This window comes from Zonotrichia leucophrys, chromosome 7 (genome assembly GCF_028769735.1).
Source record: "Zonotrichia leucophrys gambelii isolate GWCS_2022_RI chromosome 7, RI_Zleu_2.0, whole genome shotgun sequence".
Lineage (NCBI taxonomy): Eukaryota > Metazoa > Chordata > Aves > Passeriformes > Passerellidae > Zonotrichia > Zonotrichia leucophrys.
The window spans coordinates 34,557,301-34,573,691 of NC_088177.1; the positions used below are offsets into that span (position 1 = coordinate 34,557,301).

At 43.5% G+C, this 16,391-nt stretch overlaps 1 protein-coding gene across 6 annotated transcripts in view; it reads right to left on the reverse strand.

Moving 5' to 3' along the window:
* The window catches only part of SEMA5B (semaphorin 5B), a 265,987-nt gene that overhangs the window by 35,030 nt on the left and 214,566 nt on the right, over positions 1-16,391 (reverse strand). For all 6 annotated transcript variants that reach the window (XM_064717685.1, XM_064717686.1, XM_064717683.1 and 3 more), the window contains 2 exons: positions 7,977-8,094; positions 2,436-2,617 (listed from right to left, as the gene is read on the reverse strand). In XM_064717685.1, the coding sequence (XP_064573755.1) occupies positions 2,436-2,617; positions 7,977-8,094 (300 nt within the window). The remainder of the gene's footprint in view (positions 1-2,435; positions 2,618-7,976; positions 8,095-16,391) is intronic.

A 16,391-nucleotide genomic window follows, 5' to 3' on the forward strand; every position in this document is an offset into this window, starting at 1 on the left:
TGCCTCTAGCTTTCATGGCCGCCTGCAGACGTCACTGTAGTGTGACCTTAAATCTGTAGCAACCAGAGGCAATTAAGAGCTCAGAGGCAGGATCGAGTTTCATGGTTTAATAAGTGATCACATCTCTGCTGAACAGTGGTAACACAGCCTGAAGCCAGGGTGATGTAAAACCGCCTAGTTCACACCTCAGCGCTGGAGACATTGGCAAAGCTCCTGTGAAAGGCTGAGCACGTGCAGGTGCCTAAACGTGTGCTTACACAGAAGCCAACATTTTCATCTTTAAAATCTTGCATCTATTAAAGCTCACCTTCCTCTGATTTGGCAGCACTGGACCTTGAAGCAGGAGAGGAGGAACCATATCTCATCCATTCTGTGCTGCAGGTTTCATTTCATGTGGAGCCAGTGGTAATGCTCTGTCTTATAAAACTGCCTAATCTTGACACTTCAGTGCCTTAAGCCAAAAAATATCTTTCCCGAGGTGTGTTTTTTTATAAAGAAAAACCTTTCTAAAAAATCTAGTCAAAAAACAGCTCAGGTGCTCTCTGACTCTTGAAAGCTAAGCTTGAAAACAGATGTTAATTTTCAAAGCATTTACTGAACTAATAACACTGCTGGCAAGAAGTATTTTCTGGCATAGCACCAATCAGGGCAGAGGATGAAAGTTAAAACCCACATTGCCCTTCACAGTTTTTGTATTTTTTATCAACTCTTGCCTGTTCTTGGCAGCTTTATTTCAGAACCCTCTTAGATCTTTCCCCCCTCCTCTTCTTGTTCTCTTATCCTTCTCCCTCTCTCCCTTCCCCTCTCCCACCACAAACAAGGTCAAAGAACAAGAAATCCACTCATATAAAAATTCTACTATTCCATATTATTCTGCCATGTTTTAAACTACCTACTACCTCCCCACTCTTTAACCCAAAAGAATGATTATATGTAAAATTATGAGAAAAAAAATCAAATGGAAGGTTGCTGTTACTGCTGCAAAAAGGGCAAGTAATTTCCACTAAAGAAATCCTCAAAACCCCAACAATTCTCAACATCCATTTGTGTTTCAGGATTTTTAACAGAAATAAAGAAACCTTCCACTTTCAGATCTCCAGCTTTTTAATAGAACTCATCTTTAAACATCCTACTCCCTCTTTGCAGAAAGAAATCTCAATGCCATATGAAGTCAATTAAAGGAAATTTGAGGGCTGAAGCGGATGTAAGATGACCAGATGTCCCTATTTTTCAAACCATGCTGTTTTCGTATGTCTTAAGATTGAATAATCTGTTTTTCATCCCCTTCTTAGAAGCTGTTCCTGCCTTAAGAGGCATCAGAGCAGTGCTGAGAAATCCATCCCACTGGCATGTTTTCCATTTGTCACTGACAGAGAAAGCCTGCTTGGGAAAGTCTTTGCTCAGCCCACAGTGCCAACACAGGGGTAGGAATGACTGCACACCTTTTGGGCAACACAGCCCATAACTGCAAGGAGAAATGCCAATTAAAACATGAGTATTGCTGAATTTTTGGTGCCAAGGCCAGCACTGATCTCCAGGGATGAGTCAAGAGACAGCTGTCCTTAATGGAATGAATGTTTATGAAGAAGATAAAGTAGATAAAAACTATATTGACCCAATATTTACCAAAATCCTGTCTGCCCCCACCCTGATTAAATAGTGCTTACACTACTGCATCATCTTCCCTTGAGTCATGACATGATGTGGTCTGAGGGTGGAGGGGCACCACAGTCACAAACACCATGGCTATGTTTGGGCACCCTACAGGAGGACATTTAGCTTCCATACTGCCAGAGCTGAGCTTCAGGCTGCCATGGGCAGGCAGTGCTTTGGCCCCAGCTGAGCTGCCTGTGCTGTTCCAGCACCATCCTGGCAGCCATCTCCCACACCTGCTGGCTGCCAGAGGATGAGCCAGAGGATGAGGAGCTGCTCTCACCTGCACAGCAGGCAGCCTGTGCTGCAGACAGGTCACAGACTCACAGAACAAGGCAAACAAGCCCTGCCTGGAGCTAGGCTCAGCCCTGTCCTTACAAGCGTTGCTCTGAAGGAGCTCTGCTTGGTTTTGGCAAAGTGGCCTTGGAGCCCAAGCTCTGAAAAATTATCGGCTTGTTGATTTTTTTAGTCTGCTGTTCAACTGGCTGACAGCTACCTCTGCCTTACTCATCTCCTCCTGGATGGGTGACTACTCACTGTATAGGTGAAGGAAACCAAGGCACAGTATAGTGTACAGTAATTTGGGGTGTTCATCTTCCAAGAGCCTTGCCTGAGGGCCCTTCACTCAGAGTGCTTGGGTTTCTTCATTTTACACTAACTTCAAGCTGGACCTCACACACCTCACACTGGCTGGGATACAATGGCATGGTCACAAAGAAGGAGCTAAGCTGTGGACACACAAAACTCTTGCTCCATTGAGAAGCACAAAGATGCTGAGGTACCTTGAACAATTTGCGACCTCAATCCTGGCCCCTTCACAGCTGCGACCTCCACAGCGAGGACGAGGGCTGTCACATGAACGTGACCTACACATACAGGAGCCTGTGCTGTCCCCATCTGAGTGCTCACACAGTTGCCATGGGGACCAAGGCCCCAATCTTCCATTTGTTGTCAGGTTTTTCACCTAATTTTAAGAGAAAAAAAAAGTCATTAATAGCAAGTTTACATTTCTGGAGACAGGCCCACAATAGAAATGCCAAACAAAGCTGCCGGGGGGATTAGGATGCATCTTAGATGGGAGCTGTCTGTGCTTGTGAGCAGGATTCACAACAGAGGGTTGTTTTCAGACCATGCCACATCAATATTTACCCTCCAAATTCCACGCTGCATACCTAACATGTGCACACAGGCACCAAGCCGACCCAGCCAGCACTACACCAGGAGCAACATCCATCTGCCACACCACACAAACACCATGCTCCCTGCTCCACACTTCAGCCTTTCTAGCAACACCATGGCCAGTACTGACTGACCCCACTCCATCATATTCCAGCCTCTGCAGGGCTTCCTGCAGAGTATTTCCATGTTAGTGTTCCTATAACCATAGTGACCAGCTGAGAGGCCTTGCTGAGTTGGTGCTGCCCAAACCTGCAGTAACAATTATTTCCCTTTCTAAACTGAGGCACAGTCTAAATGGCTGAAGAACAAAAAGTGGGCATGATGGTGACTAGCATTAATGCTGAGGATCACATAGTCACCTACAGAGTAAGAATTCATCTCAAGACAATTTATAGACCAGACCATACTGCTATCTGTTCCCTCTGCCCTTTGCTTCATGCCTGCACAGCCCTGAACAGGCTGGGACTTGACAGCTTCCTGCACACTGCAGTGAAGGAAAAACACAGTAGTACTGGCAGACCAAGAGCATGAGAAACAGAACTGTTTCAGGGCTGTGACAACCCTCCAGCAGACAGGGTGTCAGAGCTTGCTCTCCATTTGCTGAACCAGTGCTTCCAGGGGAGTCCTAAGCCGAGGGCTGGGAGACCAGATTGCTGGGGCCTTTGTCCCCAAGGCTGTCTGGAGAGGATGTGAGCAACTTGCTTCTCCTGGAATCACTTCTTGTGCTCCCTCCACCACTACTGCAAAATCCTGCAGCCCAAGACCATGTCTTGAAAGCTTCCCTGAACACCCCTGTCCTGGCATCCCCTCTGTTACTGACCTGAGAAACACGATGCAGAAAGGGATTGGTGGTGGCCCTGCCTGCCTACAGCTACTCCCTTGTAAGAGCACAGCACCATGATGCACTTCTGCCCTGCTGGCTCCCTCCATGCTCCCCACACCATGCCCCATCCCAAAGTGCCAGGCAGATGGCACAGATGGTGGTGCCTGCAAGCAGCTCATGCCTGTGGGGTGACCCATGTGGTGGTGGGGTGCTCAGCACGGGGTGAAGCCTCTGGCAAAGGCAGCACTGGATTTGGCCTCAGCGTTGCACGCAACGAAGGGTGAAGGCAGGAAGAGGCTGGGTCTCTGGCAAGCAGCCCTGGCCCCAGATCTGAGCCAGCTACCCTGACAAACCCCACAGTGCCATGCTCCACTGAGCCCTGCTGCCAGCAGGATCAGTCCCCTGGGCTGCCCCAGAGGGGAATGATTGTCTCTGCTCTACAGAAGGCACGGAGGGGCTGTGAGCCTGCTCAGCAGTCATGCAGGGAGCCAACCACAGCCAGGGGAGGAGTGCTTCCCAGCATTCATCCTCTGAAACATGCTGCTCTGTGCTTATTCTCCAAGACTGGCACTACGTTAAACACTCCGAATGTACCTCTGGTGGGTTGTCATCTTCCCCGCTCACCCATCTACAGCAGCATCAAAAATATGCAGCAGTGGCATGGAAGCAATTTAGATCTGATACTGCACTCCTCAGGCTGCAGCTGGGGGTTTCAGGCATCTGCTGTAAGCCTTTGTTTGCAATAGATTATCATGTAGTTGTAAAAATTTGCTCTGGGCTGAAGGTTACAAGGCAAGATGCCCATGGAGGAGATCACAGAGCTTTGTTGTTGTTGAATTTGCTGTTTTAAACATTGTTTAAAAATCAATACAGTTGGGTTTCTAGAGGTTGGAGAAGGGGAATCAAAATAAGTACTTTGAGGTATTTAATACTAGATTTTTATCTCATTTTTCCTCCTGCCTTAGAAAAGTCATAATCCAAGTATTGGATCATTTCTATTCATTTTTGAGCCAGAAAGCCTTGCTGATTCCAGCAGGGAGTTCTGTTCCAAAATCAATGGGATGATGTGGCCCGTGGCATCAATTAAAAAAAAAAAAAGCAAATAATCATTGGCTCATAAGTGATACTGGGAAACAACCCAAAAATTAAACAAATAAGCAACCATAACCAAAATGCTGAGATTTATAAACATGTCACACTGTGAGTGTGGGAAGTTTTTATACTTAAAAAATTACATATGGATTATCATTCCATCTTTAAATCCACAAAAATATCTTCAAAAGAGTAAACTTAGGAAGTGGGATAAAAACCCATATGCACTGATCTTTTTCAGGAATACCTTTTTAAGGCAAATCCTTTGAAGCCTACACAGTGCCCATCAGGAAGAGAGGACATCTTTAAAAACACATCTGATCAAATGCCCTTCTCTCACCTGACAATATTGCCATTTCTGGAATTCTTGTCTTTTATAAACTACCATACTCACACCAAAGACCTCATTTTTTTCTTTTTCCTTGTAGAATCTAAAAGCTCAAATGCAGGATCTAAAAATTCAGATGACCACTCCTAATCTCTGTTACCAGGATATTTTCCAGGTTTATTCTGATATTACAGGTGAGACTAGAAGCATTCCCTGTTCCTTCAATTCATCTATTCTTTATCTTGGGATTCAGATATAAACTGCTTATAATTTTGCCAAGCTTTAATTAATCTGGAAGTTGCCATACTAGCTGTTTGATGAAAGCTGAAAATTCTTGCAAAGTTTCAGTCAAACTGCTTAAACCATTTATAAAATCAAACTTAGAGGAAAAGACTGTCCATAAGTTGCAATATTTTCCTTGAAACAAATTAGTGTTCAGAGCAAGGAACTGAACTTTATGTCCTTGTAACACCTTTTTGCAATTCCTATGAAAAGCCATTCAAAAGTGTCCAGAGTATAAAATCACTGGGACATGGAGAAAATTCAGTTTTCAGAGATTCATAGATTTTAATCCCAGCACCCAAAGACTCTTCTGTGCACAGGAGATGCCTCAGTGTGGGCCAGAGCAGGATCACCCTGAGCACTGCAGCTCTGAGCAGCTGAGTCCACATGAATTGACAGCAGGGTACAAGACACCCAAAAACAGAGTGGGGAAACTGCCACTGATAGCAAGAAAATGAGGTAGCATGGAACAGATGCAATATGAGTAAGATAGGGGTTTGCTGGAAACACAAAGTGGGACTGGGATGAAAACCTGGAAGGAAGATGATTGTTTGGCTCAGGATAAGGAGGATGGTGCACTTTACTGGGAATACTCAATTCCTGACTTGCCAACCACCCGCAACAGTGACACCATGAGCTTGGCTAATAGTTTATTAACTAAGCTAAAGTTCCTTTCCTGCTGGTGGCTCATGTTGGCATCAGTAAGATACCACAAAATAGGATGCATCTGTTTTTCTGAAATCAAAGTGCACCTCACTCCCTTCTCCCAAGAAAGCAGGTACAATCCTGTATCAGGACACCCTGGGAAACTGTGGGCACATACATGGGAGAGCAGTTTAGTTTGTGGAATTTGTGTGCTACCATTTCTTAATGTTAAAGTGGTTGAGACTGCAACCTCAGTAACCCTTAGGAGATTCTGGATGTTATCTAGTAATACCATACAGTAACCATTGCCCCATGTTAACACTGCATGATTAAGCCTCCATCTAAAGTCTCTTAATATTAAAGCTGGAGAGTGGGGATCTGTGGCACAATGTAGTGCTGTACAAAGATGTTCAGACTAGCTCTGAACAAGCCTGTATGCACAAGAGCAGCAGTCAAGTTGTGTTAGTGTTGTGGTTGACTCATACAAATGCCTGGCCCATGTAGGATATAATTCAATAATATGCCAGTTCTGGCTTTAAAAGTTGCTGAATGCCAGTCTCTCAGCTGTGCCAGGACATCTGTTTGTGGGCTAGGCTGCAGAAGAACTCACTAACATTAGCTGGGTTAGGAAAAGTTTATTTGGGAGGGGTGCTTTTAATCTACACCATTTCACACTTGACTGTGATCTCACATACAGCTGTACCAGCACAGCTGAGCGCCTGGTGCTCAGCCCAGAAAAGCAGGGTGGGAAAAGCCAGGACATCTTATGAGCAACTCATCCAACTAAACTCACAGACAGGTCTTTTGCAGGAATGAAGTCTGGCATTGGGTCATTACATTCCCCTTCCCTTTCAGTGCTCATCTGCACATGCTGTTCTGGACCCTTGCTTCTGTTGTCCATGACCTTTCCTGCACTGAATACAAGGAAATACTTGGATATTGCTGATGCAGGTGTTTAAATGAGCCATCCCACTCCATGTCAGTGTGAATTCGTTCCAGTGAGTGGCAGGGGTTAAAGAAAAAGGAAGCACTTGCATGTGGATTTTAAACAGCTTGGCAGCCTGTCAGTCAAAGAGCACAAGGCTGACACATGTAACAGAATAGGAGCATCTACACAGAAAATAATCTACAATGGAATTTTAAAACAAATGTAAAATGCACCCCAAGAGCAGACAAAGCTCCTGAATATTCTGTGCTGGATTTTTATGACCTTGAAACAATGACCTGGAGTAGTTTGTTCCCTAGTGTGCACCACAGCAGACATGTTCAAACTAGAGGATTAACACCTCACACACCCATCAACAGACACAGGCATTAAGCAGGATGAGATAACAGCATGGGCAATCAAGAAGCACTGCATCCCAGTTCAGCACAGGAGGGTTATAAACACACAAGCCTCTGAATCCAGCAGTGAAAAACTCAAGCCTGCCAAGCTGAGGATGGATTGAAGTAATGACTAATATTTCCTGGGAAAATATCTTCGGAGTAAGGAAGATAAGGGGAATAAACATCCCAGCACCTCCAGACAGAAATAGCGTACTGAAGATATAACCCATCCAGCCCTCTCTCCCTATCTACTGGACTTAGCAGTATTAACATGCTAATTGACATTAGATAATAACAATGAGCATTAATGACAATTTCTCCTCCACCCTCAATTTATATAACAAGACTGCTTTTTCATTCCCAGCCATCCTGGAGGTACAGTTCAAGCAGCAGGAATTATACTCAGCCAGACAGCTTCTGGGGATCACAGCCAGGAACTGGATATTGTCATCAGAGAAGGGTGGGCGGCTGGGAAGGGAGCTGGAGAGTCAACTCAGACTGATTCAAGAAGAGACATTTATTTTCTATTCCCATCTCTTGGAGACCAGGACCAGAAAAAAAGGCCATCTCATTGCAATATCATGCAGATATCCCTTCTACACATACACACATCAGTATATATAAAATTTTTCCACTGCTTCCACTTACTGGGCACTCAGTAATATTTTGGGTCCAGAGGCTCATGTTGGAGCTGTCCTCAATGGTGGTGCATCGCTTCTGCTTGCTATCCCAGCCACAGTAAGGGTCTCTGGCTCCCAGGCATTCCCTGCATGTGCAAAGACAAAAGATTAAAGCCCTTTAAGACTGTCTAGCTCCAAAGACATGTATTCAAGTATAGTCCTTGTATGTGACAGCTGTCAACTGCACCGAGGCTCAGCAAAAGAAACAATTTCTTTAAGCAGAGGTTTACCTGCTTGGAAGGGGGAAGAAATGGATAGGAGGGTGATAGGACACAAAGCAAATATCACTTATAGAAGCTGTAGATTAAAAATCACTTCACTCTTCTCCAAGACCTAGGGAAAGAAAATGACTTTACAAATTTTAGTCAAAGAACACTTGTCATTGAGATATCTTTGAGCCCCCATGTAATCACACTGCAGGCCAAATCTCACACAAAGCAACCTCTGTGACTATGTTTTCTGACACTGTGTCCATCTGAAGGGGTTAGACAAGCAGAATTAGCCAATGGACTGGTAATAAAGGCTTTCTATTAGTCTTGGTCTTTGCTGGAACAATGGTTTCATTTATAATCCCAGCATCAAGATGTCAGTTTGGAAAAGTCACAGCAGAACATTATTTCTAAGCTTTTGGCTGCTTTGAACACTGCTGTATTCATTTTCCTCCTGAATCCATATTTACAGGCTAAGTGTGTGTTCCCAACATGTGAGCTGCTAAACAAAAATATCTAGGGCTATTACTGCCACTAAGCAGTGAAGATCAGTCACAGAAGTAGTCTGTACCAATAAAATTCAGCTGTATTGGTCGTTCCCATGAGTTGCTTTCAAATTGTTAATTTTCATTAAGAAAATATAAAGGTACAAGTCACATCATGCATGTATTAGTGAAAGACAAAGAGAGGACTAAACCTAAAAATATTCACAACACTATTTTTAAACCCTATGATCCATTCTCTTCTGTCACACAAAAGGCTGATAAGATCTTTCAAAAAATCCCAAATGACTTGAAAACTGCCAATTAGACAGCAGCAAGGGACCGGGGAAATATTCAGTTCGAGAAGCTAAACAGGAGAGTAATAAAATGTATTCTAAGGCAAGGTATCAGTATGATTAACAAAACATCACCCCCCCCCCCAAATGCAATGAGATGTGAACTGTTCCCTCCCAGAAATCTTTGAAATCCTATTAGCCTGTAATCAGCTGCAAATGAAAAAGCAAGTCCCTCACACAGCTGAGAACACTCTATTAGTCTGTACTGACTCCACAGTGATTTGTCCCAAAGCAAACCCCAGATTGCTTTGATGTCTGGTACCCATTGCTTTATATATAACTATACACAGACACATTTATATTTTAATTATGAGTTTCCACTTTGCTCTCCTTCTACATTTCCTCTGCTAAAGATTTCACACACAGAGTTGTAAGGAACAAAACTTCTTTTTCAGGCTTTAGGAAGGTAGTTACAATGACTGTCTCTACTGTATTTTTCCTTCAGTTGCTTCAGCACACCCAAGGAAAAGGCAAAGATGATTTTATCCCAGCCCCAGGCAACAGAACATCAAATATTTACCTAGAAAATGGCTTGGGATCCTCAGTCCAAGGACACAGAAGGGACATGTGCTGCTTTGCTCATTACTTTGGCTAAAGACCCCTGTCCTGCTGTTTTGGCAGCCTCACCCACGAAGGGGGCTGCTGCCACATCCAGAGCTGCCTTTGCTGTGCAGCAGCCCCTCAGCAAGGACAGCACCCAGTTCAATACTGAGCACACCCTGGGGCATCTGCCCACACCGTGACAAGTTGGCACCTCAGGAGGAAACTGGGTAGTTTCTAAAAGGTAGAAAAAGAGAACCAGTGGAGGGGGAGGCAGGGGGGAAGGTCCTGCTATTCTTCAGAGAGCCTTTTGGTCAGGCTTTCAGACCCTGACACCACATACACTATTGTTCCCAAATGCATGAAGCCATTTCACTGGGCACCCAGCGAGTTGAGAGAGGTCATTGTAATTCATAACGGGGAAGGCTGTTGCGAGCATCACCCTATTATGATACACATTTTCTCTGAATTTAATTTATAGGAAAACATGTGCTGCATAAATTCAGGAAATAATCTCCATATGTTCTGTGCTGCAGCTCTCAGCCACTCTGCAGGCTGCAGCATAGCCCAGCTAGGCACTGACCACTCTGCTGGCACTGCCATAATGTATGTCATGGAGCTAATGGGCCGCTCTTGGCTGGGAGCAGCCGGCTCTGGAACCCTCACAGAGCTCTCACTGAATCACAGCCCACGCTCCCCTGCCACTGCTGTGACCCCCAGCTGACAGCCATCAGCAGCCGAGCTGCACGGCTGCCAGGGGCCCTGGGGATGGGCACTGGAAAGCTGGCAGCGGTGGCACGAAATGCTGGCATGGCAGCCATGTGCTGGGCACCATGGGTGCATGGCACTGGAAGCTGGCACAGCAGGCCATGGTGCTGGGCACTGGGAAATGCTGGCATGGCACATGTGGTGGGCAGCTCGGGAACCAGCCCGTGGCTGGCTGCATCTGAGTTCCTGCACCCAGCCCGGGCTCTGCTGGGCTGTCAGAACGCACACTCTATAATTTAACAACCATCACAGCCCAGGACTTCTCATCTCATGGCAGGCCTTTAAAACCATTTGAAATCTAAAAACAAAATAGCTATGCTGTCTGCCTCCCTTCAGGACTCAGAGCACACTCATCTGCCTCAACTCTGGTGAGAAACCTGTTATATCAGCTGACAGTGATACACTTAGGGGTAAGGAGAAATGTATCTACTTAGGCAAAATTTTGTCCATTTTTCTCCCTTTTTAAGCAGGAAAAGCATTACAATGTATGTAATGCAAGAAAATGACATTTCTGGCAAATACTTCCAGTGAACACTTCAAAAGCCAGCCAAATTTATATCCTTACAGTATCTTTAAAATATATATATCCCTGTTTATGTCATTAAAAGATAAAACCACATCAGCAAACACATACCAAAAGACAAATATATGCAAGCACACATGCATATCCAAATCAAAATGTTTCAGAAGTACACTGTCATTCTTAGTAGATCAGGCACCATGGTGTGGAAAATGCAAAGATATCACAGCATTTCTCTGTGCTCATAACACAAAATAAATTGAAATGTTTACATGTAAATACCATTTTGAATTATGATACTGGTGAAAAATCTCACAGGGGCCACAGGGCCTGCAGTCTTGCAGGGCAATATGTAAATACTGTGAAATAAGATACAAAGGAGTTTACATACAACAATGAAATTCTGATGTTTCAAAGGCAATGGGACTTCTGCCACTGGCTTGGTTGCCCAGGTTTTATATTGTACATAAAGGGAACATTTCACTTAAGTCTCTTCAGTAGCAGGCTGGGAATGACTCAAGGAACTAATGAGACACTATTCTGTTGTCTCCCACCACAATTCCCAGGGGTAGGGGGAACCCATTATCCCAGAAGACTACCTGAGCATAGCAGGTTAACACTGACTGTCTTACTGCTAATGACTTAGTTAATGAAATCCTACTAAGTGGGATGCTTGTGAAAGTAAGATGATGATGATGATGATTACACCTCATGGCCCATGCCGTTTCCCTCTGGCCATCTAGTAACCTCACACTCAGTGAGGACTTAGAACCTCCTGACAGATATCTAAGACGTTGGATTTATTTTGATAGGAAGAGGTTGGATTTATTTTTATAGGGCATTAATATCAATAGTGATTCATTTTAATTCATTGCCTCACAATAAATGCCTTGTGTGAGGCATAAAGACATACACTGAAAAGTTCAATTGAAAAACAATTCCATTTGAGTCTCCTATTCAAGGTGTTTTTTTCCTCCAGTTCCTCATTCTCACTTACTAAGGTCATTTGCATGAAAATAAGATCTTGCTCCTAAGAGCTCACCTGCTGCCAGCTGTTTGGGAGCTGTAAGCCTCCCTGCTGTTGGCTGTTGCAATCATTTCTACAGCAGTGATCTGGGATAACACAAAGGATTAAGACTCTGCAACAGGGACACTATCACTAAAGTCAATGGAAACTCTTACCTATGACTCAAAAGAGTTTTCATATGGTCTTTGACAGCCAGTGTGCTGAGCATTCACTAATGGTATGTGCTGTAAAAGGGCTTCTGCTTCCAGTATGCTAATGCTGCCCAAGATCCATTTTTTCGTAATGTCCTGAATGACATCTTCTTTCAGAATCTTCATTAAAGCTTAAACATCTGTATTTAAAAAGTTTTTCATTCCCACTTTAATTTGCTCTGGGTCTAGACAACCTCATCTTTTGGTCATTTTTCCCTGAAAGTTAAAACTTTAGACTGAAAATGAATCATCAAATCAATGGAACCAGACCCAAGAGGTTAGGCTTTGACAGACCAAAGGAAAGAAAGAATTACTACAGCCTCTTCCCATTCTTACTACCAGACAGAAGACACATAAAAATGCCATTTTGTACCAAGAGCCACAAAACTCATTCAAAATATTTACAACGAAGAACTCTGCTCCTTTCATCTGCCAGGTTGTGCTTACTCTCCCAGTTTTCATTTCCTCTCTTTCATTTAACTTTTTATCACTCCTTTTTTACGACTAATAGCAAATAGGAATGGAATGGCAGGACATGATGATGTGCAGAGGCAAGGCTCTAGACCCAAAGGCTGAGAAGTTCCTTCCCAAACTGTGTTTGCTCACAAAACCATCACTGCACCAGGAGACAGTTCTGCATTTTCACTCTTGAGCTTGGAACCTGCAGTGAAGGTCCCGTTTGTCAGGGAGACACAAGAACTGTCTCTGTACCTGGTTCTTTAGACCCCATGGGCATCACCAGGCAGTCCATCAGAGGCACATCCACTGGTGCAGGATTTATAACCCTGATCCTGCAAGGCACTGAGCAAGCTTCATCCATGCTCAGCATCTCAGGAGCATGGGCAGCACAGGAGTGCCCCTTGCTCTTTTGGGAAATAAGACCTCAGAGTTCCAATTCCACACTGGCTTGTTGCACTCTTAGAATGGTCACCTGTGAGGGAACAGCCCTTTGCAAGCAATAAAGGGGTTTTAGCTGAGTTAGTTGTAAGCATGAGGCTGTGTTTGGCAGACAAGGGTAGCTTACTGTTCCATTGCAAGCAACCTGCAGAGGGGATGAACTAAACAAATAACCATATTAGCTTCCAGCCAACCAAATCATAATTACTGACAACCTCAACTGCCTGTGCAAGGAAGAGTGGACCTCTGTCTTCCCCAAAGCCAGATGGCATGAAAAGAGAAAAATTAGAACTAAAAGGATGATTGTGGTTTAAGAAAATAAGATTGTAAAAGGAAAAAAAAGCACCAGACATTCTAAAAATCCTTCTAATTTTGATACCTTTAAAAATTCAGACTGCAGAAATGAGTTAGTGATCTGTACAAATTCATTATCTTTCCCCATAAGAAGAGAAGCCAAGTGGAACTGAGCTGCTTTAGTCAGATGCTGGTCAAGTAGCAGCTTCATTTCTCAGTCGGTGAATATAACATATTCCATGCCAGATGTTACTGCCCTTTCCTCAAGACCAGCAGCCACATGCTACATAAGGAATTCACAGGCCTATTTGTGGAGCAGAGCCCAGCTTGGGAAGAGCATGCTGCAGCTCACAGGTACCACCGCTGTGAGGGGTACAGTTGATGTTAATGTGGACAGACAGGGTTTGGTATTTTGGCATGTGATACTGGATGCAGAGGCAGAGAAGCTGAAATGGGTATGTGTCATTTATCACCCACACATGCTTAGCATCAGTGATTGCTCCTCTGCACATGATTTGTTTTGAATGAATAAATTAAAGCCACGGTGTAAAGCAGCCTCCAAAAGTGAAGTCCATTTATGAGTCAAACACATGTTATTTATTAAAAAAAAGCAGTGCACAGACAGAGGATTTTCAGGCAGTTTCATCTCATTTTCTTTTCCACATCAGGGAAACTCTAGCAAGAGTTCACCTTCTGGCCTACCATTTTCAATATCACTTTAATCGATTGAGGTTTATAGATTATGGCCTCGCACAAGCTACACAACTATTCCATTTCTTACTTTCTGACATCCCATTCCATCATCTTCTAGCAACACTGACTTCTTTATTGGATAGGAATTTATTTTTATTTTCAAAGCTGTGAAATAAAACAACATTCCATTTATTCAAACATGAAGATTAATGCCATCTCTGATTAAATCTGGATTTATGTTTACATTAGTAAAACAGATTAGTAAAAAAAAAAAAAAAGAAAAGGAGTGTTCCTTCATGGACACTTTTAGAAACTCTTGTCACTGTGCCAAACAAAACTGACCTCTAATAAAAACAAAAGTACAGAGGGTCTCTGACTACCAGTGACAGGATCATTCATCCACAAGAAAACTCAGATACTATTGAAGTCCTAATGAAAGGAATAGCCAGAAGGAATTCCTGAATGCAGGGCATGTTTGTCGGGGTTGCAGAGCACCACCGTTTCCAAGCCTCAGCAGGCTTTTGAGCCTTAAGAAAACATGCTCCCCAGGGCTGCCATATGGGAAGAGGCAGAGGGGACCAGGCATCCTTTTGGAAAGGCAGCTTGGGCAGATCAGTGCACTCAAGTGTTACTCCCTGTCTCTGCCCTGTGTCAGTCAGTGTCTGGAGGCAGCTGTCACATTAAGACGTGCTCTGCTCCTGTGCTTCTGCTCTGTGGCTGCAGATCTGAGATCTCTGTGTGCAAACTGCTGGAGTTTGGTGGTGTGGGTGGAGACAGGCAAAGGGTGGCTTAGGCAAGAGCAAATCCACTGCATGAGAGGCAGACAGGTGCTTTATGCAGCCTCTGCAAGACGCTGATGATTTAAGAACACAAGTTACACTAAAGTGGGAACTCAGGATGGGAAAGAAAAATGCAAAGGCAGAAAACTTAGAAAGCAGTGTGAATGATGATAAAGAAACCTGAAAATAGCCTACAGTTGTCACCTAGGCTGCACAAAGTAATCCATATTCAAGGAGCTCCTTTGTGAAAGTAGGATTTTGTTAAGATCTGGGTAATTATTTTCTGCTCAACAAGATGCAGATTAAACTGGATAGAGCCTTTGTAGATTAATGTATCTTGGAAAAGTCAAATAAATATTAGACCATCCATTACAGCCTGAGGATCAAACACATCTGCCTTCTAATGCAGGGATATTTTAACACTGTATAAGGGCCAAAATGGTTCTGCTACATATTCTCCAGTGCTTCTTCCCATGTAATCATAATAACACCATCAAACAATGTTCATTCCTTTTTTTAACAAGAGAACATCACTTAAGTAAATGGATATTCTTGAAATCCAGCTTTACCTCTTGCAGACTGGAGTGTTCCAATAGTTCTACAATACTCAGTATTTTGATAGAAGATAACAAACTGTACAATATTACATTTTTTGATAACCCATACATATTTTATGTATTTATATGTAGTTCAGTTTTAAACTGAAGCCAGCAAAACCAAATTTGCTCTGACTCCAGATACTTCCTCTTCCCCAAACAGGTAAAACAGCACATCTCCTGATAAAAAGTTAATGATGCATCTGTAGCAATACATTAACTCAGTATTAACATTGGACACATTTGTGTTTTGCCCTGCAAATTCTGCCTGAAGCTTGAGACAAGAAGAAAACCAGCCACAGCAGCAGTACGACTGCAGATCCTTTCATCAGGAGCCACGTTACTGAATGTGACCATTGCCTAGAATACAAATCTTATGACAAAATAGTAGCAAATGGCAAGAATTGACAGATGCAATGGATATCTGCCCTGGGGCTTGCTAGTAGCTTTAGTTATTAATCTTGTTTGTATAACAATAGCATTGATGTCATCCTAACATAACATATTCCAAGAAAACGACATGCTTTCCTGTCAGTTGCCACTGTGTTGAAAGTAATTTCACACAGCCCACCTAGCAGGCATCAGATGGTAATGACTTTTAGACAGCATTGATCTGAGCTGGCCTACAGCCGAGCTCCTAGAGGTAAAAGGATCTGTACACTAAACTGTTCCTAAGTCCTGTTGGCAGGATGCTTTAAAAGTAGGGAGCAAACAAAAGCCCTGGCATGTTCAACCTGTGTCCTCCCTCCTGGCAAACCCAAAACGAGTTGGCAACCTAGTCATGATAGGAAGGAGACAAAAGGAAGTGAGTCCTGAAATCAGCTGATTTTATTTGCTTCTTCTGAAGTGACCACTGTCTGTTTCAGCAATCATATTACTCTGGACTCCAGCTACTGCTAAATTCCCCTTCTGTTCACTAAGGGTCATTTCCAGACTTCAGAACTAAAAGTGGGAGCCTAAAAGTGCACAGGCTGCTTAAAATTAATATAATACATGTCATTGGTTTGAATATTTAGTAGAAATGAGAAAAA